General features: G+C 36.4%; 1 protein-coding gene across 6 annotated transcripts in view; it reads left to right on the forward strand.

Moving 5' to 3' along the window:
- Positions 1-26,591, forward strand: part of kcnip4a (potassium voltage-gated channel interacting protein 4a) — a 218,301-nt gene that overhangs the window by 131,031 nt on the left and 60,679 nt on the right. Inside the window, exon 1 of one of the 6 annotated variants that reach the window (XM_082161741.1) lies at positions 10,295-11,077. The exons of the other annotated variants lie outside the window; for them this stretch is intronic. Coding sequence (XP_082017867.1) covers positions 10,978-11,077 — 100 coding nt within the window. The 5' untranslated portion in view covers positions 10,295-10,977. Of the gene's footprint in view, positions 1-10,294; positions 11,078-26,591 lie in introns of those variants that run through there. 6 annotated transcript variants of the gene reach the window in all.

A 26,591-nucleotide genomic window follows, 5' to 3' on the forward strand; every position in this document is an offset into this window, starting at 1 on the left:
ATCCTTCGGTTCCAGTGAAATGAAGGATACAACAGATGGGCTGCATCCGAAATAGCATACTTCTCCACTATATAGTAGGCGAAAAACAGTATGTGACAAAACGAGTATGTCTGAATTCACAGTACTCATAAAAGAGTAGGCAAAAAGTACCCGGATGACCTACTACTTCTGGCAAGATACCGAAGTGTGCATACGATGGACACTTAACTATCCCATTAGGCCACAGGAGAGGATTTGTGAATGGTAGTGAAGTGGCGTAACGGACGCTGGTAACGCCCGTTTCACACATACTCTGTTTGCAGTGTATGCGGTGCTTGTTGCGGTGCAGGAGTCAACTCAATAAGTTGAAAAAATGTATTATTCAGTGTATTACTTCTATATATATTTATATATTAAGTTGCTCAAGCAAGTGGCAAAACATTTAAATATGTACTTATGTTAATATTGCTGTCACCATCACGTTCATCGTCACTGTCATTGCCTTCTTCACTGTCACTGTCATCGTCATTGTCTGCACTACAGTTCCCATGATCCTCCTCGACACACACCTGCACGTTCTTCTCCATTACCCGCACCTGCCAGTCATCTAGTCATCATTGTTATCATTCATTGTCTTCAGCTGTGGCATCATTGTTCTTCAGTGTATTTAAGTTCCTCTCGTGTCCAGGTTCATTGTTTGTGGTCAGTGCACACTGTTTGTGTCTCACATGCTGTCTCGTATCCTGGATTACAATCGTTGTTGGAAATAAATCATCTTGTTATTTTTGTATACCCGTTGCCTCCATCGTCTTTGAGAACCAGCGTGACAATCGCAAACATTTTAAATTATATATATTTGATACCATTTTTTATACCACAGGGAAAACGACCTTATATAGGCTACTACCAAACGGATATTATTGTTATTATTATTTCATCATTGTCTTTTATATATTTAATTTGGGTAATTTTGTTGCAATAGCTTACACAGATCACAGTGATTTGAAACTTTAAACTAAATTTACAAAAAAAGACAAGTAAACAATCAGTAATAAAATAAAAACAAATAAACAAATTCCAAACAATAGTACAAAGAAATAAACACAGCCGTTTAATACAATTAAATATGTATTAAATACAGAATAATGCTTAAATTAAAGTTTACAAAAGTTATTCAGTCAAGAGCAGAGAGTGATTTTCTTTGTCTTGTTCTTTGATTAGCATGACAGACGTCAGCAGGTTTATTAGGCTGCTGTCACTTTAAGAGTTTATGAACGGATCCAATATACTGTTGCACAACGTTATCTTTCTCAACTATTTATGTTCCAAAACGTACTATTAGGTTTACTAAATATTAGATATCTAATGATACAAATGTAAAAATAAAAACTTTAAAGTGGTTCAAATGGTGACATATCTTACTAAGATGCGATTACATATAGTTTGTACTATTTATTATATACAGAAATTGCAAGAACAAGAACAGTCCTTCGTAGGCTAGACCGTCCCATTCAACAATCACGGCCTTCGAAGGATGCAGCCTTTGAATTGGGACACGGCCATTAATTTGCCACTCTGATTGCACTCATTATACACGCTTACATTGCTCTCTCTCTCTCTCTCTCTCTCTCTCTCTCTCTCTCTCTCTCTCTCTCTCTCTCTCTCTAAAGGTAAATCATCACCACTGTCGTGGTCATCGGCTAAAATACATGTGCATGTTACTTTACTTCCTGAACAAGTGCGCACCAGAGTCAAGGTTTATTCTTGTAACAATTTACAGACACATAAAACTGGTCTGGTGGGTGCAGAATGTTCTAAAGTGACGCTTGTATCTGGGTTTAAATAAGCCCTGGATCAGTACATTCTTTCTAAAAATGTACAGAGACAGCAGCAGACCGCATCACAGCTGTTTTTAGTGACTTTGCACTGGTTGTTTGTTTGCAGGATTAAGAAGACCTTTTTACACCACTAACAGCTTGAAAACCTTTCTAAACCAACAGCAGAAATGCTCAAGTAAAGCTGCTTTTAGCGTCTTCTCCCTATGTAATCTTTACAGAGCTGAAGGTTTCTCAAAGACTGATTGTGTGCGGTGTTATCTAAAATGATTTATGTTATCAAGTGATATCGCTCTTCCCTGTATTTGTCACTCGGGGGCAGCAAAGTCCTGTTGCACCAAATCTGAATCAATTCAAGAACTGTGATGCTCAATATAGAGTTCATATGTATTTGACCGTTTAAGCTCACCTTTCATTCACCTTTATTCATATTTGTGTTGTTATTTGTTATTGAAGACATTCATTGCTTTCCAAAGCCAGCAGACTTTCTGGTTGCAGGCACATTCATCAAGTGTTAAGAATCCAATGCTAAGCTCATTAGGGACCACAGAGCAAGAATAAATCATTTTTGTCCCGGACGTTTAGGTGCTATATGTCTGTAGAGTGTGCTTAACAAATAAATAGTGGCTTCACACAAATTGTTATTTTTTCATTTCCCAGAATGGTTCCAGAATGATCGCATATCTCTGTGTGTGTGTGTGTGTGTGTGTGTGTGTGTGTGTGTGCGTGTGTGTGTGTGTGTGTGTGTGTGTGTGTGTGTGTGTGTGTGTGTGTGTGTGTGTGTGTGTGTGTGTGTGTGTGTGTGTGTGTATTTAACATCTGTTTGGAGAATGGTAAAGTTCCAGATTCATGGAAAGGGGCCCTGATCCACCGTATCCCCAAAAAGGATAATATTCCTGACGACCCGTCTACCTGGAGAGATATCTCCCTATTACCCACCGTCTATAAGGTGTTCATGAAATGTATGCTGTCACGAATACTTCCTTGGTTAGTAGAGACTGGAATACTCTCACCAAAGCAAAAAGCTTATATCAACAGGCAGGGGATGAATGAACATGTCTTCTGTCTTAAAACGGGAATAGATGACTTTAAACACTCTTCTTCTAAGTTCTATACTGTCTTTTTGGATTTTCGTGATGCATTTGGCACATTGCCCCATGATGTCATGTTTCATGCATTAGACGAAATAAGACTACCACAGCTGTATGCAGATGTAATTAAAGATGTTTATAATAATTCTTACATCCAAGTCATATGTGGAAAAGCCCTAACCGATCCCATACCACTTAAAATCGGCATCAAAACAGGGTGCCCTTGGAGCGCCATCAACTTCATTTTGGCAATTAACTCCTGGATGAAGTGGTTGTGCCAGTGCGCGCCGGCAGGTGTGCGATCCCCAAACCCAGTGCAAGGCTATATGCGGATGATGTGGAAATCTCCTCAAGAGATGAAAGTGTCATTTCAAACATGCTCCTCCGCACAGATGAGTTCATAAAGTGGTCAGGTTTAGAAATCAAACATACAAAATGTGCTGCATTCTATGAAAGACGCAGTGGAGGAAACAGATGGTATAAAGCAAAGTCTGATAAACTCCCTGCCTTCTCATTAATGCAGAAACCTATCCGACTGTATGAACGTCATGAAATATATCCTTATCTGGGTCATAAATTTAACATCAGTGGCGATTGGGAGGAACAGATCTCAAAGCTGTGTCACGAGTACACCCAAAGACTTAGGCTGATTGATGCTGCCCCACTTCCCATAATGATGAAGATTGAAGCCATCAGGCTGATTGCAGCGGCTAAAATCCAACACCTTTTCCCCAATGTACATATTCCACAACGTACACTGTCAGAGATGAACAACGAAACGGTGAAGCTGGTGAGGAAGTGGTTTTGTCTTAATAGTCGTACAACTCGGGACATTATCTTCCAGCCACGTAGAGACGGAGGTCTCGGTGCCCCAAACATTGAATGGCTCTACACCGCTTCCAGAACAGGACATCTTCTAAACATGCTCAACAATGACGATACAACTGTTAGAGAACTATCACGCGAATCGCTGTTTTTACATCTACATCGTCGCAAAATACCTGCTGCTTCCTCGAACGAGTCCCAGTTTCTAGGATTTAAACTAAAGGAGAACGGGAAGTTAGACATCAGAGCAGCCGGATTTGGAGTGCGCTCCGACTGGCTAGATTTAAATGATCTCTGCGGCCGTACAGGAATACAGCTGTCCTGGCTGGGACCCGATGGAGAAGTAGCTGCTTTTAATAATCACAAATCCGCTGGTTTCTATTCTGGCGATCCTCAATAAAGACAGTATACCTCACCAACTACAGATTAAACATACAAGAGCTTCAATTCTTCATCTTAGACAGATCCAAAACGGACAACGCTGGACGGGTCTTAGATTACAAGGAAAACTTGCATTACTTCAATTTGCCGACCATTCAGTGTCCCACTCTGTCTTGACAAATCCCTCAATCTCAGATGATATTCTAATATTCATGATTAAAGCAAGATTACAGTGTCTTCCAACGAAGTACAACTTGGCAACATGGTATCCATCAAAGCATGAACCCTACTGTATATTACATCCCATTCAGCAGGAAAAGGAAACGGTTGCTCACATACTGAACGGTTGCCACAGTTATAAAGGACTGTATGTGGCCAGACATGACCGTCTGGTTGATCTGGTTGCAAAGGACATGCCAAAGGTAACCTGTGGACATGAGAATAAGATTTACAAGCATAGCACTGCACAATTGAACTGGTTTCATCATGACACATCTGACAGTGACTATTTTAAAAACATTACAAATACTCCTGATATTGTAATTGTAAATGAGATGATGAAATCTGTGTGTATCTTTGAGGTGGGCTGCAGTTTTGACCTGTATATGGATACCTGTTACTATTCCAAACTTTTGAAATATCAACCACTGGTAGATCTCATTCATCAACTTGGATATAACTGTAAATTAATAATTCTGGTGTTTGGGAGTTTGGGCCATGTCCATAAGAATGTGATCAGGGGGATGCAGTTAGGGGGGATGCAAAAAAAGGAGGCAAAAAAGCTTGCAAAATTCTGCTCTGTTTCGGCCACCATAGGGAGCATGTATATATGGAGACGGAGATGTTTTGTTTATCCTTAATGTGTTGAGCATTATAGACTGAAGGACTTGTAAGTATGTAACTATGAATTGTAGATCTGTCACCATGTCAAAGACTCTTCCCAGAGTATTTGGATCTTACTTTCTTTGTAATGTCTCTCAGATCCAAATAAAAGTATTCAAATGTGTGTGTGTGTGTGTGTGTGTGGTAGACAAGTTCACAAGCATTCTAATTTTGAGGGTTTTTTTCCTTCAGAAAGGTATTGTATACTGTATCTCTCTCTCTCTCTCTCTCTGTGTGTGTGTGTGTGTGTGTGTGTGTGTGTGTGTGTGTGTGTGTGTGTGTGTGTGTGTGTGTGTGTGTGTGTGTGTGTGTGTGTGTGTGTGTGTGTGTGTGTGTGTGTGTGTGTGTGTGTGTGTGTGTGTGTGTGTGTGTGTGTGTGTGTGTGTGTGTGTGTGTGTGAGAGAGAGAGAGAGAGAGAGAATACAATACTTTTTTGAAGGAAAAAAACCCCTCAAAAAGCACATGTAAACTGAAATACTTTCCCCTTTCCTTCTCAATAACTGATGTTTCTTGCTGAAGAACATGCGATAGGCCTACAGTTCTTGAAACGTCTGGAATCAAAAACTGAATTGTTGTTAATAGTATATCAATACTCCCTTTTTCTGTTAATGGAAAAACGTTTGCAACCAAGCACCTTTGTCATAATTACAGAAGAAATATTTGAGTTAAAATGGTGAACTGGACCTTCAGCCTCCTTATTCTGGTCAAACATCTCCTGTTAAAGTGGGTGCTGAGTGATTTATGTCTATTAAATGATTCTGCCAATCCAGATTCAGGCTAAACGTGTTATTCACATAGCGTGCTTCTGATGACGTTTACATCCATTTGTCAATCTTCAGCCTTGCATTTTTCATGATGAAAAAAAAAAAAGTAATCATGTGCTGTTCATAGCAATGACCTCTGTGTAGTGTGCTTGCGGCCGCTGCCATTAGGGTCCTATCTGTTACCATTTTATTTGTAGCAGCTGAGCTCCGTCTAAATATAGCTCAGGGCACTGATGGCAACCTTTGTGCAACTCGCTAAAGTAATCATTCAGACAAGACAGCCTGTGTGTGTGTGTGTGTGTGTGTGTGTGTGTGTGTTATCTGTTTCTTTCTTTCTCACCTGTGTAGTGAAAGGGGAGTGTGAATGAAGGGTTCACACATGAGCATATTGTGTGTATGAAGACTCCGCACTTGTGTATGGATCCTTTTGTTTTCTGTGTTTCTATGGATACCGGACTTTGGAACAACTTGATTTGTAGATGCGTATTTCATGACCTCAGAAAGCCGTCTAAATAAGACCAAATGGCACTGTATGTGTTCTGTCATGAATGCATACCCAGTATGCACATGATGTAACGTACTTGAGCACAATGGGAGGAATAATTAAATGCATTGGGTGCTTGTGGAGCAATCAGAATCTGGTCGTGCTAATCTTTAGTCTCAGCTTGTGCCATTCGCTGCACATGATTGGCTATGTTGGAAATTATTATATGAGTGAAAAAAAAATCATATTTATAGTGTCTTGTGCATTTTTGACTTGTGAACCAGTTCAAGTGATTCATTGGAAATAATATATAATAACTCCTGTGCACTTCTCTGGTACACTGGGGGGGAAAAACTTGTCTAAATTCACATATATCTAAATTTCTTTACAGATAAGTATTTCTCCGATTTTCACCCCAAATAGGGTGATGTGAGCGTTATTGAGTACACACCGTACACACATGTAATGTAATGTATGTTGCATTCATACTGGAAGCCAGAGGGCGCCGTCGCACAGAAAGTTAACAAGTGAGACTCATAAAACGTATGACGTTCCAGGAAATCCCTTATATGGACAAAGTCATCCAGATATCGCTGCAGCAGCAGCTGAATAAAAGGCAAATAGAGACGTTTTGACCAATGAAACATGAAGACAATAAACATACGATTTCTACAAAATGGTTTATCTGTGTTCAAGGCATCTCAGGTATTTTTATAAGAATAAAGTATATTTATAATGCAATGCTAATCGACATAGTCTTTACCACTGTATAGAATACTATATTTTCAGACTCTTTCTGTGATAGGAAGCCACACAATGTTGCCAAGTCCGCAGTTTTCCCATGGAATTGGGCTACTTTTAAACTTTTGCCACGGGTTGTTTTATCAGTCCTTGGGTTGAAGCGACAGCCCATAGGAACTCGTTTTTTGTTTTTTTGTTTTTTAATCCCTGGAACACAATTTGTACCGGGGAACCCATTTCCTGAATATGATTGTGCTGGTTATGAATAGCAATTGGACTGGTTTTGTTAGGCAAACCTGGCAACCCTAAAGCCACGTCAGATCACAAAAGGAAGTTCTTTTTTTTTTTTTTTACTCAGCTGACGTTATAAAGTGTGTGGAGTGACTCAAACCAAAGACTATACAAAGACGGTTCACCCATATTACTCTGAATGGGGAAACTGCAACATACAATATGGCGGAATAAGTAGCCTACAACCTTCTAAATAAAAGAGCCAGTCAACAGTTGGGAAAATCATTGCGTCCCTATAGCTGCCATTCAAGGCCCACTGAAGAATCCTATAGAAATATTATTATATGATAAGTATAATATAACAGTATGTTTATATTATTTTCTGTCGTTGTGTAATTGAGGTGGAGAGTTTCAATGCGGTTGGAGATCTGTGAGCACAGGAAGGTGAACCGCAAGAAGTCGTGACTTTAAAATGACCCTTTAAAGCTTTGTTGGGTTCAGAGATACCAAATCCAGGTAATTCCATCATGCTCTCCTATAAACGCAATCTTCTATCTGGCACGTATTCCAGGTTCTCACTTGTAAAGGAACATTATGTTCTCCTTGTGTTCTTAAAGGGGTGGTATGATGCCATTTTCACAAGATGTAAAATAAGTCTTTGATGTCCCCAGAGTGTGTATGTGAAGTTTTAACTCAAAATACCCCATAGATATTTTTATATACAGTAGCATATTCAAATTGTCACTTTTTGAGGGTGAGCAAAAACGCACCGTTTTGTGTCTGTCCCTTTATATGCAAATGAGCTACTGCTCCCGACACAAGGGGCGGAGCTTCAAGAGCTTGTGTCCTTTTGCCTCACACAGACATGCACTGAAAATTTCAAAAACATTTAGCCTTTTATGTTCAAACCGGAGTCAGACAATGATGGAGAGACTCAAGAAGAAGTGACAACATGTAGAATGCAACAGGACATTTCTGAATGATTTTATGTAGCTTATGTGTAGTTATCTTAGTCATTGATTATCATATTCTGTCATGATAATCTGTAACTCACGTTCCCGGCCGGGGTTTATGTAAATTCTAGGGTTGGTGATGTCACTAATGCGGGAGGAATGTCCTGTAGTCCCTACCAGCCGTTTGTTGTTGTCCTTAATTCCCAATTTCTTTAAAAGAAAATATCTCCCTTTGCTTTGAACTTTGAGCGTTGTAATTTTGCAGATGTTGTTTATGCTCAAACAGCAACATTACACACTAACTAAAGTTAGAAAAGAGAAATCATAATCAACGACCCCATTAAAATTAGACGGTTCATTTTAAAGAGTTAAGGGAGTTATTTTTTTTACATTTTTATTCATAATTCAGATGACAAAATTCAACATTCCCTCTTTGCCTTAGAATGAAAGATTTGCTGTGCATGTGGAACACCCAAGAACTCATTTTTTCACAGACAGCGTTTAGATTAAGCCAGGATTAGGCCTCAGTTCAATTAGGACATTTACTTAGCTTTTAAACGTGCCTTAGAAAGAAAAAAAAACATTCCTGGTGTGCATCTTGAGACAAAACAATGGCAGTGACATATTTATTTCAAACATGAGTATTAGTCTGGGACTAGGCTTTAGCCTTGTCTGTGAAACCTAGGGTTAGTGTGCAAAACCAATCTTAATTCACACCATTCAGTGCATCATGGGTCAGAATGTAGTTATTTCAACTTGGCAAGATGTTGAAAATAGCATTCAAATGGCAATCAATTTCAGGCATCTCACCCATTTAAAGTTCTGGTCTATGTTACAAGCCTTTTGTTCAGGACGTGATGTGCAAAAGAAAAAAGATGAATAAATCACAGTTTACTGACATTGTGACCTTGCCATTTCTGGCAATTATGTGCTAGGCGGCAAGCCTAATTTAATAGAAACAATACACCTTCATTAGCAGGCGAATCAAAAGGCCTCTTGTTTTAATCAAATCCTCCACGATAATGTGATTAGGACCATTCTAAAGAAGAAAAAAGATGCCATTTACAACAATCACTTACCCACTAGAGCCAGTGGCTCAAATAATTCATGTGGATAAGGGGATACCTGTAAAGTTAGAAAGCAACGCCTAAACAATAGAAACGTTTTGTAGTTTTGAAAAGGCCGTATGGTAATCTTATGACTGACATCTCCTCACTAATCAGCTTGATGAATGATGAATGACACTAAAAAAACATGCTGTATAAAGCTTTGCATAACAATGTTTTTTGACAAAATTCATAATTTAAGAATTGGTTCGCTTTCAGTTCATTTGTTGAGAAATTAATTGGAGTAGTGGCAGGAAAAAGAGATTTATTGCAACGGCATTTTAAACAATTTCAACTGTCACACAACGTACCATAACAGTTTTAATATTAATTAATACTAACTAACATGTATTATTACAAAGAACAGCTCTTATATATAATTATTAGAATTTATTTCCATTTAAATTCTACCTCTATAAATTAAAATATGAAGCTATGTGCGTCTAAATAAAATTTCCTGAATTTTATTGGAATTTACCAACACACTCTTATGACAATTCGTAACTATTTTACATTTTGACCAATTGTTGGCTAATTCATGTTAATTAGTTCAATTTGTACTAATCTGTACAATCTTATTTGTAAATTTTCATATGATCTGCTTAGTCCCCGCTGATGGTTTGGTTCAAATTGACCTTAATCTTAACTTCTTAACCAATGTCTTTGCTGCTGACCTTCGATGATACAATTCAACCATACTAATAAGAAAAAATGACTTTATATAAACATTACATTTGCGTTTCATTTTTTTTTTTTTTTTTTTTTCTATTCTTCTGTGATTCAGAATGGCAGCCCAACTGAAAGGTTTGTTTGAGCTGCGCCCTCTACTGTACAGGAGTGAATTACATTTTCTTCATCCTGAGGCTTATTCATTTCACTTATAATGTGAGAGAACCTTTACATTTGCCAACAATAGATGATTAAAAAACAATCAAGCTCAGCCCAGGTGAGAAAAAGTAATGCAAAAGTAACAATGCATTATACTTTCCATAAAAAGTAACTAAGTAACACAATTAGTTACTTTTTAAGGGAGCAACACAATGTAACACATTACAAGCAACTTTCCCCAGCACTCATAGTTACGTTTCCTCGTGAGATCGGGTGGGATTGTACAAGGTTTTGATGCGGTTCTGAACGGTGCACAATTATTTCCGCACACACTTGCTTTTTTTTTGCCAGGAATACAGTAATTGTGTCCTTTTGGGTTTGTTCTTCATAATTTGATATATTAAAAAAACCTGTTTCCTTGACAACATATGGTCTGCGTGGCAGAGCCTGGAGGTTTCCTCTGACGGACACATGCTGTTTCTGTGTGAAGACGAGTTTCACGGGCCCGGCTATGGCGGTTCGTTACATGCGCGTCAGGTGTTATCAGCACAGTGTCTGTCTGTAGGAGGAAGATAACTGGAGAGTGATATTTCAGAGAGATCTCCTGTGGACTTCACCTGCTTTTAGGGCTTAAGATCAGGCTTTGCTTCTCTCCAGATCTTCTTCCCTTTTTCTTTTATTGCCATTATTCATTGATTCCCCTCGTGGTCCCTCCTTCTGTTCGGTTTTTCCCCCCTGTCTTTAATTTGGCTCTCCGCCCCCTCTGCTCTCCTCTCATCTGTTCTCAGTTAGAGGATGCAGACACTTTGAATGATGTTAAAGGCAGAGCTCTCTGTCCAGTGCAGCGGTCAGAACATGACCTGACCCAGTCAGCATCATGAACTTGGAGGGACTAGAGATGATTGCGGTCCTGGTTGTGATTGTTGTCTTTGTTAAGGTTCTGGAGCACTTTGGACTTTTAGAAACAAGCTATGATGGTAAGCACAAAGAAGCTTTCTTTATGCTTTATTTTTCCTCTCGAAGAATTTCACAGTAGAGATATGGTGTAAGGTCTGAATCATTTGTAGTTTCTGAAACATATGTTCAGTTGTATGTCGGTCTGGTGCTTAATGGTTCTCTTGCACTCTGAATGTAAGTTCAGAATAGAAACTTGTAGGATTCTAAACATAGTTTTATCCTGCATTTTTGTCCATATGGTTGTCAGTTGCTATTCATTCATTCATTCGTTCGTTCGTTTGTATGCTAGCCTGCAATTAAATAAAATTAGGTTACACTTCATTTGGTTACACTATTTTACAGTGTGTCCTTGTTTCACGTTACATGTAGTCTCAATAGTAATTACTATTATGCATAATTGCATGCAACTAATCCTAAACCAAACCTAATCCTGGTAACACTTTATATTACAGTGTCTTTCTTACATATGTTACATGTAGTTACTATAATAACTATAAATTATGCATAATTACATGTAACTAACCCTAAACCAAACCAAACCCTAATCCTAACCCTATAGTAAGTACATTAATATCACTCAGTACTTAAATGTATAATTACAGGGTAACAAAGACACCTTCAAATAAAGTGTAACCCCAAATCCTAACCCTTTAGTAAGTATATGTAGTCAATTAATATTACTCAGTACTTAAATATATAGTTACACTGTAACAAAGACACCTTAAAATAAAGGGTTACACTTTATTTTAAGGTGTCATTGTTACAGTGTAACTATATATTTAAGTACTGTGTAACCCTTTATTTTAAGGTTTCTTTTTACATTGTAATTACACATTTAAGTACTGAGTAATTTTAAGTAACTACATGTAACGTATGTAACAATGACACTGTAAAATAAAGTGTTACCTAAAATTATTATTTGGCGCTCCTCTGAGTTTTTGTGACAAAGTTTACCCTTGTGAAAAAGTATAGTTATTATGGAAATAATATACTATAAGATAATATACTTAAGTGTGAACTGAATGTAATGTTTTTAGATATTTATTTGCATATTAATTGCAAAAAAAAAATATATATATTTAGCTGAAAATACAATTAGCTAAACTTGAGTAGGAATTAAGCATATTTAATTTCAGAATTACTTCTATTGACTTTGAAATATGGTTAAACTATAGGCTACTTCTGAATGTACAAGCATATATGTTAACTGAAATATACTTTAATGTAAACTCAAAATATACTTTATAGTACAAGTATTAATTTAAAATGATTACAAAGAGCACTTTCTAAATGTGTACTTAAGTGTGTTAAAGGGATAGTTCACTTTGAAATTATTTTTTGGTATGTTTTAGCTTACCTCAAGGGCATCCAAGATGTAGGTGTCTTTTTTTTCCGCAGTAGTTTCAATTTTGATATTTTTAGGTCAAACCGTTCTTGTCTGTCAGTCATATAATGCAGGTCTATGGTCACGGTCTCAAAACACAAGCACAGAGTCCAAATTAAAACAATTCCCCGTCGTCCAAATTAAACAATTCCCCATCGTAAGTACACATTGATGGCCTGAGACACGAAACGAGCGGTTTGTGTGAGAAAACGAACAGTATTTATATCGTTTTTACCTCTTATACGCAGCCATGTCGAAGTGATCTGATCTGACGTGTACGCAGACTGGTGCATAGATATATACACACTAGATGTCGCCTTGTCTACGGCAGTTCATTGGAACGAATGTCTTTAAGGCGACATCTAGTGTATATATCTATGCACCAGTCTGCGCACACGTCAGATCAGATCACTTCGACATGGCTGCGTATAAGAGGTAAAAACGATATAAATACTGTTCGTTTTCTCACACAAACCGCTCGTTTCGTGTCTCAGGCCATCAATGTGTACTTACGACGGGGAATTGTTTAATTTGGACGACGGGGAATTGTTTTAATTTGGACTCTGTGCTTGTGTTTTGAGACCGTGACCATAGACCTGCATTATATGACTGACAGACAAGAACGGTTTGACCTAAAAATATCAAAATTGAAACTACTGCGGAAAAAAAGACACCTACATCTTGGATGCCCTTGAGGTAAGCTAAAACATACCAAAAATGTATTTCAAAGTGAACTATCCCTTTAAGAAACAGTCATGGAAGTGTACACTCATTAAGAACACTTTTAATTTAATTAATATTAAGATATTTTAAAATTTAAAGTGCATCAGTGTATTGAATCTACTACATTCAATAATTAAGTCCACTTTTTCATATAGTAAGATGGGAAAAGTTTAGTGTATAGTTTCAAGTTAGTGTACTTAAGTGTTTTAGATAAATGATGCATCATTTATCTCATTAATAATGTGAGATGTATTTATTTATTTTTAACTGATAAAAATTGTTACAAGTTTACTGAATTTTAATCAAATTAACAATGGGATAGTGGAATAGTGTTTAATATCACTGAAAGATGAACAAATGTTCTAATATTGCACAATACAATAAAAGATCACCTTCTTGATTTGAAAACCTGTTGAAAGTGTAATTTTCATGTTCAGCAAAATCCTACCAAACTAAAAGACAGATTGTTCTCTGTTATTTTGAAAGTCTGTTGAGACTACAGACTTTCTAGTTTCCTTTTCACAGGTGAGCAGTGTGTTATTTTGGCATGTATTCCCTGACCTTAGTCAGAAGTGCTAGATTACATTTTTGACAGGAGGGAAAACAGGGCTGTGAGGTTTGGAATAGAATACAGTGCATAATGGATTGTACAGTTGTTTAACAACAATTCGATTGTTCAGCTGACGAAATGTCTTTTCGGATAAAAGGTTCAATATGGCATCTAACCTGACTAAGGTCTAAAGTGTTTGTCATTCGTCACAGACTGTGGCTGGGCTCATTTCTAACCTGCATTTGGGTGCAGTATCACTTTTCGTGTGATTCAGTCGGTTTCTGCCATAAATTATTTGTAATATTAGATCGGTCTGTTAACTCGAGGTCTGTCTTTGCTCTGAGCTTGTACAGTAGCATGCTTTATTTCCACAAACATTCTCTTGAAAGAGATGCAGCAGACTCAGAGCACATGGTTTGTTTCTCATCATCTCTATTATTAACCTACACGTGCATATGAGTTATTGTATCTTATTATGAGTGGACTTACTGATTTGATATAAAAATGGTAACATCTTCATAATAGATGACAAATTGACTTTAAAGAAGTTTAATCACTCCCTATAGAGAGATTTTATAAAATCTCTATATTTGTAAGATAAAGTTTAATGTCATACACATACCAGACATTATAAATCAAATGACATCACTAATAATCAGTTTAAAAAGTGTGTTGAAACAGTTTGAACAATGGCTGCTTATGTTAACATTAGCATTAATACTTTGATTTATAGTCTGTAGATCAAGCTAATTGGACGGTTGCAGTTGCTGTGCATTATTCAAATGAATGTAATGATGGCAGCGTTCCCAAGCCGAATGCATCAGGCTGCCAAAGCCACTGGCATTTCCGCTGATTTATCATTAATATTTATTACAATGTTGAAATCCCATTTCCTCTTTCTCTCAAGCCATGGTGTTTGGTTACCATGTTTGTAAAGATTGGATTTATTATGTTTTATTTATTTTAGATCAGATCATTGTGAACACCATTTTGACACTTGACCCTTTATGACCAATGCAATTATATTATTTATACTGTATATATATACACACTACCGTTCAAAAGTTTGGGGTCAGTAAGATTTTTTTATGTTTTTAAAAGAAGAATCTTCTGCTCACCAAGGCTGCATTTATTTGATTAAAAATACAAACAAAAACAGTAATATTGTGAAATATTATTCCAATTTAAAACAGCTGTTTTCTATGTGAATATACAGTAAAGTGTAATTTATTCCTGTGATCAAAGCTGAATTTTCAGCATCATTACTCCAGTCTTCAGTGACACATGATCCTTCAGAAATCATTCTAATATGATTTGATGCTTAAGAAACATTTATGATTATTATCAATGTTGAAAACAGTTATTTACATTTTTTATTTCATGATGCTATGATGAATAGAAAGTTCAAAAGAACAGCATTTATCTGAAATCTAAAGCTTTTGTAACATTAAACACTACCGTTCAAAAGTTTGGGGTCAGTAAGAATTTTTATTTTATTTTGGGGGGAAATAAATAAAATAAATCAATACTTTTATTCATCAAGGATGAGTTAAACTGATCAAAAGTTACAGTAAAGACATTTATAATGTTAGAAAATATTCTATTTTAAATAAATGTTGTTCTTTTGAACTTTCTATTCATCAAAGAATTGTGAAAAAAATTGTACACAACCGTTTTCAACATTGATAATAATAATGAATGTTTCTTGAGCATCAAATCATCATATTAGAATGATTTCTGAAAGATCATGTGACAAAGATCATGTAAAATAGAAAACTCTCATTTTAAATTGTCATAATATTTCACAATATTACTGTTTTTTTTAATTGTTTTTTATCAAATAAATGCCGCCTTGGTGAGCAGAAGATGAAAAAGAAATAAGTACAATTAACTGTTTAAGTAATTTCAACCTAAATTACATTAACCTGACTTAAAAAAAATTATATTGTATAACTTATTAAAATGTTAATGTTAACTTATTTTGATGAGTTAAAGCAACGTAAAAATATATGTTGTCATAACTTATTAATTATATAATTTTTACAGTTTATATATATATTTTTATGTTTGCATCTTTTGTAGAAAAAAAGAATAAAACTTTACACAAAAGCTGCAGAAAAGTAGTCCAAGTCTTCTAAAATGAACAGATCATAACTTTATGTTGTTATTCAATAAAACAATATATTAATCTGCCCAAACTCACTCTTACATTAATAACAGTAATTGAGAGAAATGACAATGTCTGATTAGTGAACGCAGAGTCAGATCTTTTCAGTGAATCAAGTTTGCAAATCAGACTGAATCAATTCAACTCAATGACTCTCAGTGGTTACTAGTTCACTGGATTTATTATCAGTAAATAACTTAAATTTAGTTATTTTCTGTTCATGTATGGTCCATGAGAGAACTAAAATCGACATGAGGGTGAGTAAATAATGATCAAATCTTTCAGGCTGTATTGCGTGGGCAAGCTGTCCCTTTAAGAGATGGTGTTTTGGACACAGTTGTGGCTGTCTTTAACTGGCCAAGAGATTTTAGGCTGCAGTACACTTCATTTTGACGGTCCGCTTTAGATATTCTGTTGGCATAAAGTTGGACCTACATGTCAACTAACTCTCATTAGAGTATTAGTTTAGTAGTAGACTGTTAGGAGTATAGGATTAGGGTTAAATAAGTTGACTTGCAAAGTTACTTATAGACAACAGAATGTCTAAAGGTGACCATCAAGACATTTGGTTCATCTGAATCTGATTCTGAATCTCGTGTTGTAGTTAAAAATAGATACTTTGCACAGTCAGATGCAAATGGCTTCTTTCACCAAAGTCACCTCGTCTCTGCTGGAGTGACAGTGAGTGAAGGCAGTGTGCCACCAAATGACACAGGCATGATATCAGATGACATGAGAGCAGAGATGACGGCTCTGACGGGAGGAAACCGAAGCTAGATTCACTTTTGGGATTGCAGCAGATTAAAGTAGAAAGTGAAGTAAGAACTCCCATTGTGTATGCAGTAAATTGAACATGACAGCTTTGATAACCCTTGTGAAAAAGAAGTGCACTTAATTGTTTTGATTGTGCACTGACTTGTAGAGTCCTTCAAGTATATATCTCTTTTTTTAAACTGTACTTGCAAGTTTAAAGCCCACTTAAGTGTACTTAAACACACTTGAGTACACTTTTAAAGTGCTTCTTGTATTGATGTCAAATTAAAAGTTTTACTTCAAAGCACATTTTAAATCAGTGTTTTAATAAATCAGTGCTTTGAAGAAGTACACATATTTTCATGTTGACTATTTCAAATGTGTAATTGACATACAAGTTTCTACAGAAATAAAATGAAAGTATATTTTAGATTACCATAAATGCTTGTCAGTACATTCGACAGTACACTTTAACCATATTTCAAAGACAATAAAAGTAAATATGAAATTAAATATAAAGATGTACTTAAGTCTTACTTGAGTGGGTCACAATAAACACTCTAAACTTCAGCTAATTGCATTTAATATTAATTTAAACTATAAAACATCTTCATGTAATTTCAATTAACATGCAATTTCATGCCCAAAAACATCAGTCAGTTCACACTTAAGTTATATTATTTCAGTAATAGCGTAAAATATGCTAAAGTGTCCTTCTTTTTCCACAAGGGACGGTGAAGTAAGGAAAAACAAATGTGCATTTACAGTCATCACTCAAATCTTGCTCATTGAAAGCAGACTATTCTGTCGGATGGATACTGTGATGACACTCTTTCAAAAGGGAGGGTCAAACAAGTCCGTTCGTGGTAGTGAAGTGAAGGATTCGAGCAGGAGGGTATTGAGAAGGGTCTTAGTCCATGTGTAAATCAGTGTGAAATCAAATGCTCACACACTGGCATGAATCAGTCACCCGTCAGGCCCAAGACCAGCGCTCTCATGGCCATCTGCTGTCCTTCTGTGTGTACTGTACATTTTGCTTTCAGAAGTATATTGTTATGGCTATGGCTGATCTGCTATGTTTGTAATATTATCTGATATTTTATCTGCACACATTTTGTTATATTGACAATACAGTGAGATTCTTGTTGTTTAGGAGAGTGGTTTGAACATGTGTTTTGGGTCGAGATTTGTTTATGAACGGTCTTGCAGTAATTCATTCCTGCCACTTGGTGGCAATACATGTTTTGTTAAAATTGTGATTTAATGCATTTTAAGACTATAATCATGGCAGTCACTCCTCATCTATTTTCCTATTCATTTCTAATATTATTTCACAATATGCCCTTAAGCCTGAAATAATACATGCATTAAGGAAAATAGGTAGAAGATGATGTCTTGGCATATATAATGTGTTAGCATAAACTTCAATTTCACAGCAATAAATTGCATTTTAGGATCCTGGTTTTGACTTCCAGACTAGGATTTAAATTAGGTAGCTAATCGGTTTTTCAACCACAGTACCAAAAAAGTTAAACCAACTACTTCTACACAAAACATACTTGTATATCCTATTCTCTTCTTTTGTGCTCAAACAGATTCTGTCACAATAATAAACTGTGTGTGTGTGTGTGTGTGTGTGTGTGTGTGTGTGTGTGTGTGTGTGTGTGTGTGTGTGTGTGTGTGTGTGTGTGTGTGTGTGTGTGTGTGTGTGTGTGTGTGTGTGTGTGTGTGTGTGTGTGTGTGTGTGTGTGTGTGTGTGTGTGTGTGTGTGTGAGAGTGTGTTGTGTGTGAGTGTGATGTGTGTGAGTGTGAGAGAGAGAGAGAGAGAGAGAGAGAGAGAGAGAGAGAGAGAGAGAGAGAGAGAGAGAGAGAGAGAATATGGTCGCAGGTGTGCTTTTCCATCTAGGTTGGATGCTGTGACTGAAACCAAATGAAAGCGAGATTACTGAAATGAGAAAAAAAATGATCCTGTTAACAGAAGGAACTAGTTTCAAATATTGAGCATAATTGCGGTCTCAAATGCAAAGCTATGGAAATGTGCTTTTATCAGTCATGTTTTATCTATTTAATCAATTTGTATTTGATTTGGCCAATTAATAGCATGAGTGACAATGCTGCCATGCACTTGAATTATCGGCACAAACATTCCGTTTCCATTCCTGTGGTCACTAATACCTCTCCGGCAATGCATTTAACCTCAGGTTGATCCTGGATGACTGTCCTTTCCATTAAATAATAATAATGAATTGCCCTAAACCTGTGGTTAAACTGACAGCCCTAGTTTTTGTATCTTATTATTACACTGTAAAAAAATTCTAACCTCTCCAAGTCAAAATTTTCTAGTGACTGGTCACATCTACATTTTTTAATTGGCCCAAGTGCAATTCTTGTTGCAATAGTCTGTTAACATTGGCTCAATGAGAAATAATACATCAGACTAATTGAAAAATGTAGATGTTATCAGTCACTAGAAATTTTTGACTTGGGGGTGTAATTTTTTTTTACAGTGTGTTTAAAGTCCCCCTGTGGTGAAAATCAAGCTTTTAATGTTGTTTATATGTCTGTGTGGGGTTTAATGCTTTAATACAAACCATGTGCAAATTAATAAGTCAGTACTTTCTCCTTGAAACTGCAGTCTCAAAAACCCGGTTTGAAATCACTGGTGTTTCTGACGTCACAAACTACCTTGTAACCAATCACGTCAACGAGTGGATCTCTGAGCTGGTGTGAGTGAGTGGAGGCGGGGTTAATTTGCATATTCATAGAACCGTGTATTCTAAATGAGGCAAGAGTGTAGAGTTACATGCCAGCTATTTTTTTTCTTCTTCTTTTTTTTTAAGAAAAAAAGGTTTAAAATGTATGTAATTTTGGTGATCATAGATGAGTTTTAAGGGATAACATTTTTGACTACAGGGGGACTTTAAGATTTGCAAAGTTTCTGTAACTGTTTGTACGAGCCATGTGTTAAGCACATGGATCATGCATCGACATTTTCAAAGAATTGTCTGAATAGTTACATTGAGAAAACATTTAAAAAGTAAAACTTGATTTGTTGCTCCAGATGAAGAGTCTGAAGCAGCAGCCACAAAAACACACAATCATTATCTGTTGTCATTTTGACTGATAAATCAGTTTTCTGGATGGAAATGCTGCCATATGTCAAACTGATCATCCTTCTCATTCTTTGTTTGAGTTTCATTATTAGTTCATTTTTTTCAATCCTTTTGTCTAAAGGCATGCATTTTTTTTATTCCGCCCTGCACTAGGTTGTTGTTTTTTTTCTGCTTGAAGAAAATTATAGTAATTTGATAGGTCATTCATCTTCAGTCCAGTGTTTTTTTGACCAATTATTTTCCACAGGTGATGGAACATAAATGCTCTTGACATTTAAAAGCTACCCATATATCTGTGCTGACAACACGACAATGAAATGCCATGCAATTTTCTTCAAATGTTCCTGTCTTAGAAATGTCAAAAACACAGCGTCCTAACCAGGTGCAACAAGAAAAAGTTTTGTACAAGTAATTTCTGTGCCAATCAGAACATATTTTCTTTAAATAAATCTCTTCCTAAAAGTTGGCAAAGTGAACTATTAGCAAATATATACAAAGTTCTGTCATGGAACTCTAGATGGCGCTGGTTGATAGGTCCTTAACTCAATTGGTAGCGATTGCATGGTCATCTACATAGCGCAGCTGATTGTTTGCTGTTGCCCAAACTCTCTACCTTCCCTAGCTCCTCCTGTATAGATCTGCTATGGGGGTTAATTCATGTATGTTATATGTGTGTGTGAATTTTTTTGCGCAGTAGCAAGTCTCTGTACTTTCTCTGCAGCAGTAGCATAGCATATCTATTCCGCCAAATACATTAACATTGCTATCCATTTCCATGCCAGTCTCTCCTAGAGTTGTCATGACAGAAATACATTTAATATTTGCAGTCTTTTTTTTTTCTGGCAAAATAAACAAAAAATAACATTAACAAAAAGGAAAAAAGTTGACATTCTTATTTGTTGATATAATTATGTTGAGTGAAATATGTTAGACTATTCTTGAAAGGTCCTTCTTATAGTGCACTATTTTGTTTATTTTTTAATTCCTGACTTCTAAGAAAATCCTTCAGATTTACACTGTAAATCTACAACGTATAAAGCAAGTAAACTGCCATGTTCTTCTGTCCTTGCTGCTGATCGATTGCTCCTGTGCTGCTGGTTTGCGTCTGTAAGCTCCGCATAGCTTTCTGTTTTGAATCTCTATTTACTATCATTCCTTTTTGTTTATATTGCAAATATAACTTACTCATCAACATATATTCTATATAGTCTAATATTGCCTATCACATTAATCTGACATCGCTAGCTTTTATCTAAATCGTTATCGCTAGCACAACACAGAACACGCTACACTCTAAACAAAAATGGTGCTAAATAGCACTAAAAGTGGTTAATTGGCTTGTAATCATAGGGGAACCACTTTAAGTGCCATATAGCACCTACCTTTGTCAAATGGTGCTATGTAGAACCATAAGAGGTGCCATATAGCACCTTAACCACCCCAAAGAACCGCTAAAGAACCGCTGAAGAACCAAACTGGGCTTAACAGGTTCTTTAAATGGTAGTGGTGCTATATAGCACCTTAACCACCGCAAAGAACCCCTGAAGAACCGTAGAAGAACCTTTTTTTTTTTAGTGTGTATTATCTCACTAGCCTGTTAACCTGCCATCCGTGATTGGCTTGCTGTCTTTTTTTTTCTCACTCGCGCTCAAGGTTTTTACGAGTCTATCAAACAACTCTGGTAAGTACACTGTAAAAATAAAAGATGCCTGGAGGAACCTTTTGGGGTTCTTCACTTTGCCACACCGGCGGAACCGTCTGTAGATCCTCTTTAGAAAGGGTTCTCTGAAGAACCACACAGGTTTCCTGAGGAACTCTTATATTGGACACTGTGTGGAACCATTTTGGGAGCCTCCAGACACTTTTTTTATTATTAATTTCATGTTGTTACTATGGTTACCATTAACTTCTATTATAATAAACAAACTGAACCAAATGCAAAATAAGAATTGTTTATTACATATTTTAGATCCATTTTAATACATACACTTCCATGCACTTAGGGGGAAAAAAGCTAGTAATAGATTAATATCAATGAATAGAATACCCAATTTTTTAAAAATAAAAATAGTATAATACATAAGCAACATGAATAATCAACCATGTATATACAATAGGCTATACAAGAAAATACATCTCACACAAATACAACAACACATACATGTTCCATGTAATAAATCAATGTAAAAAAAAAAATTGACATTAACATTTTGATTAATTAAATTAAAAATGTGCATTTTCACTTAACTTAAGTTTTGTCAAGCTTGTTAAGTCTGACGTCACTGTTTCCAAATCCAAAAGCTCTATCAGATGCCAAAAACAAACAAAAACGGTGCTAATATACAGTCATTGTGCTGTAATATTCCTGAAAATTATGATCCTAACTTTTATCTCCATATCAAAATCTCAGATGGTTAGTTATTCAGCTATTTTGAATCGTAAAATATTGAAGTCTGGGATGCCGTGAGACTGGAGACTGTAATGTACTTTTGAAAAGCTTAAATGTGTGACTTGAATCAACAGTGTTCATAAATGGTTGTTGAGTATTCTCACTAGAAACAAGATAGAGGAAGTAGAAGTAGAGGCTTCGACCCGGAAACAGTATTCCTTATATGTCACAACAAGCAGAAAACATTTTCCATTACAGAGTTAAGTCGCAGTAAAATTATCTGTTCTGTGAATTTTCACTGGTGAATTCCTGTCATTTCCATAAGAATCCACACGATCGGCAATTTCGCGTGTGGTCAAAAATTTCACTATGGGACCAAGGTGGTCACTGGAATTCGCTGCATTTGACCAACAGAAACGTCGCTACACTGCTGACAATGGTCAATAGACCTTTTTGCCTGTGTAATTTCACGAAATCCACAAATGTGATGCACCTTTACTCGCTGCAACATAACATGCAATCAATAATAAAATCTTCAAAAGGGACATGTGAGGTACTTAAAGTGTTAGAAAAGTGAAAATATGCAGCAGCTTAATTTTCAGTTTGCTTTTCCTCTTTTCTGGTGGATGGTCCAGGCACTTCAGTGATTTTCAGGTCTACAGGAGGATTTTTATTCTTGTTCAAACTTGTATTTCAGCTTACCGAGATCCCTGCAAAGTACAAAATTTACTGTTAGTAATGTTATTAAAGTGATAGTTGTGAAAATAAAATAATTTCCTCAGCCTTGTGACATTCCAAACCTGTTTGACTTTCTGTCTGTGGAACCCGAAAGCAGATCTCAGGCATAATGCAACCCCTGTCACCGTTCGCTTTCACTGCATGAAACACAAGCAGAAAAAAATTGTGTAAATCATTTATGAAACCATTCTTATGTACACTTGTCTAGTTCAATTGAATGTAACAATTTATGTATTTATGTTATATGGGTTGTGTTGTAAGTCTTCTGAAGCCATATAATAGCTTTCTTTTTTTTTGTCGTGAATGAGATTTGAGAGCATGAGGGAAGATTTTCAGAGAATAACTGATTAAAAAACACAAGTACACTGTCAAACAATAGAATTTCACACAGAAAAGTTCATAGTATTAAAGTACTTGCGTGTGGTGCAGGTAACGTTAACTTACTGTAATTCAATGTTGCCTCTGAAATGTTCAGATTATTTTAGAAATGTAGGCCTACTGGTTGTTCTGGGAAAACAAAGCTGATTATATCCATTCACAACATAATATTTATTGGCCAGTAAAGGGCTTTAAAATGGTATTTGAGAAAATGAGGGCACCTGTAATAAATAAACAAAAACAGAACAAACTATATTAACCACTTGTGTTATTCATAACAAACGCCAATGACGACAGCAGGAATCATCTAAATTAGTTATATCAGCAATTTGAAGACACAGTTGTACACAATACGTTGAATTGAATGACAAAAATAAGTCAATGATTTCCATTAGTGGCATAAAGTTCATTATATTAGTTAGCATCGCTGCTACTAACACTAATGCTTTCTTTTCTCTCCTCTTCTACTTTATATCTGTTTAAAAAATGAACCTATACTGTGTCAGACTAAACTGGGAAGGGTCACAGCACTTACATATTGTTGTCCTATTGTTAGTTTAACTGCTTCTATTGCTCTCCTCATTTGTAAGTCGCTTTGGATAAAAGCGCCTGCTGAATGATTAAATGTAAATTTAATAATAATAGGATAGTAAAAATCGTGGCCTCACAGAACCATTGGGTTCCTCCAGATGCTGGCTTTAACATAATAGATCTTCCAGGAACCAATTAAATGTTAAAAGATCTTACAATAACCCTTTTATAGAATTCGAGTTCCTCTAATTTCCCCCAAAGCACTTCAAGGTCTCATGGTAATGAAAAGGTCACTCCAGAACCTCTGAACTGAATACAAAGTGCTTAAAGGATCCCATAAGTTCCAGCAAGAACCGCAAAGATTGTCAATGTTCTACCAGTAACCCTACTATAGGAGAAAGAGCTTTGAGGCACTTAAATAACATTTTTAAGTTCATTGAGTATCCGACAGGATATTTGAGGCACCTTTAGTTTTTAAAGTGTAGGATCAGTCAACAAACACGGTGAGTAATGTCTTCTCCTGTTATTGTCACTTGCACTTCTTGTCACATGTATAGCATAGCCATCTCATAGCCAAGATTTCAGGACTAGAGACACGCATCCAAACTTAAATCGAGGATAGTAAGAATGCAAGGTCTTTAGATACTGCTTTGGATGCGACTAGCTTAGTGAACTCTGTACATTTTTCGGTTCTGGCTGTAGAGCCCGTGCAGCAGGGCAACTGGGTGACCGTGAGACGCTGTAGTCGCAGGACAAAACACCGCTTTTCCATTCCGATTACCATAACAAATAGATTCTCCCCACTCAATGAAACACCCACTGAGAATCCTGTTGAAAGTGCCCTAGTTATTGGTGATTCTATTACACGGAACATGAAAATAGAGACACCAGCCACCATAGTCACATGTTTGCCGGGAGCCAGAGCGCCTGACATCAAATCAAATTGAAAAGTGCTGGCTAATGCTAATCGTAAATTCTCTAAGATCATTATTCACGTCGGTACTAATGATGTTCGACTTCGCCAGTCGGAGATCACTAAAATTAACATTAAAGTGTGAAGTAGCAAGTACGATGTCAGGCACTGTAATTTGCTCTGGCCCCCTTCCTGTTCGCAGGAGTGATGAGATACTTAGTAGACTGTCCTCACTCAATGGCTGGCTGTCTAAGTGGTGTCCACAAAATAATATAAAATTCATAGACAATTGGAAAAGTGTTTGGGGCAGACCTGACAAGTTGAAAAGAGATGATATTCATCCCTCCTGGGATGGTGCTGCTCTTCTCTCTAGGAATATGGCACATAGTCTTTGAGCTCAAACATAAATTGGGGCTCAGGTCAGGAAGCAGACAGACTGGCTAAACCGACCATCTGCTAGCTGTCTCATGTCACTGAGGTCAGATAAATCCCATCACATAGAGACTCTTTCACCTAGATATCATCATATAGAGACTGTGTCTGTTCCCCTAATTAGGAAATACAAAAAAACTCCCAAACCTATAAAATATCTAAAAATATATTTGATGTTTAACAAATTAAAAACAGATCTAAAACAAATGAACAAATGATCAAGCTCGGGTTGCTGAATATTCGATCCCTTACTTCAAAAGCACTTATTGTTAATGATATGATCACAGATTATAACCTAGATGTGCTGTGGTTGACAGAAACCGGGCTAAAACCAGACGATTACATTACTTTAAATGATTCCAATGTTTCAATGTTTATGCCGTTGAAATTCTGCAGCAGAGTGATGACATCTCAGATCATTATCTAGTCTAGTGTATACTTCATTTAGCCTAGGCTTCAAAGCCGACTCCGTGTTACAAATATCTTAGACCTATCTCTTCTGCTACTAAAGATTGCTTTATTAATGACATTCCTGATCAGTTTCATCTCCTCACTATCCCAGATAGCTTAGAAGAACTCGATATTGCGACAGAAACTTTTGACTCTCTTTTCCAGCACTTTAGACACAGTTACTCCTTTGCGCTTAAAGAAGATTAAAGAAAATAGTCCAACGCCATGGTACAACGAGCACACTCAAGAGAGCAGCCAGAAAAATGGAGCGCAACTGGAAGAAAACAAAACTAGAGTTTTTTTCATTTACTTGAGCATTTCATGGAAAAAGAGCACGATTGCATACAGAGAGGCCTTAACTGCTCGATCTGCTTATTTTTCAACCCTATTAGAAGAAAATAAACAAAACCCTAGGTATTTAAATGAAGGCCTCCTTCTCCTTCTCCTTCTCCTTCTCCTTCTCCTTCTCCTTCTCCTTCTCCTTCTCCTTCTCCTTCTCCTTCTCCTTCCCCTTCCCTTTACCTCAGTACAGATGAAGTGATAAATAATTCTGTATTATAAATTTTTAAGGCCAGACGAGAAATTTGTTTAGGTAAATTTGTAAAGAAAGACTACACGCCTGCACACAACTATATTCAAACGTGCATACCTATTATTCATTATTATTATTATTATTATTATTATTAAAAGCGCTATATAAATGAAGGTGACTTGACTTGACTTGTTCTTGACAGATAGATGGAAGTGGTGCCAGTTGTGAGACGTCTGCCTCAGCCAATTGCCAGCAATATAATTCTTTCCAACCACATTAGCCGGCTTTCCTGGACAAAGGCCACAGACTCTCATATCAAACATCAGTTTTAACAACATTGCTTTTCTTACTGAATATTGCATCATTTTCATTGCATCAAATAACATGGCTGCAGCTTGGTATTTGGTCCTCCAGTGTCCTGCTTGAATTAAACCTCAGTTAAACCTCAATTTGAACCATTAAAAAATATTGCAGTGAATGT

This window comes from Leuciscus leuciscus (genome assembly GCF_965113295.1).
Source record: "Leuciscus leuciscus genome assembly, chromosome: 2".
Lineage (NCBI taxonomy): Eukaryota > Metazoa > Chordata > Actinopteri > Cypriniformes > Leuciscidae > Leuciscus > Leuciscus leuciscus.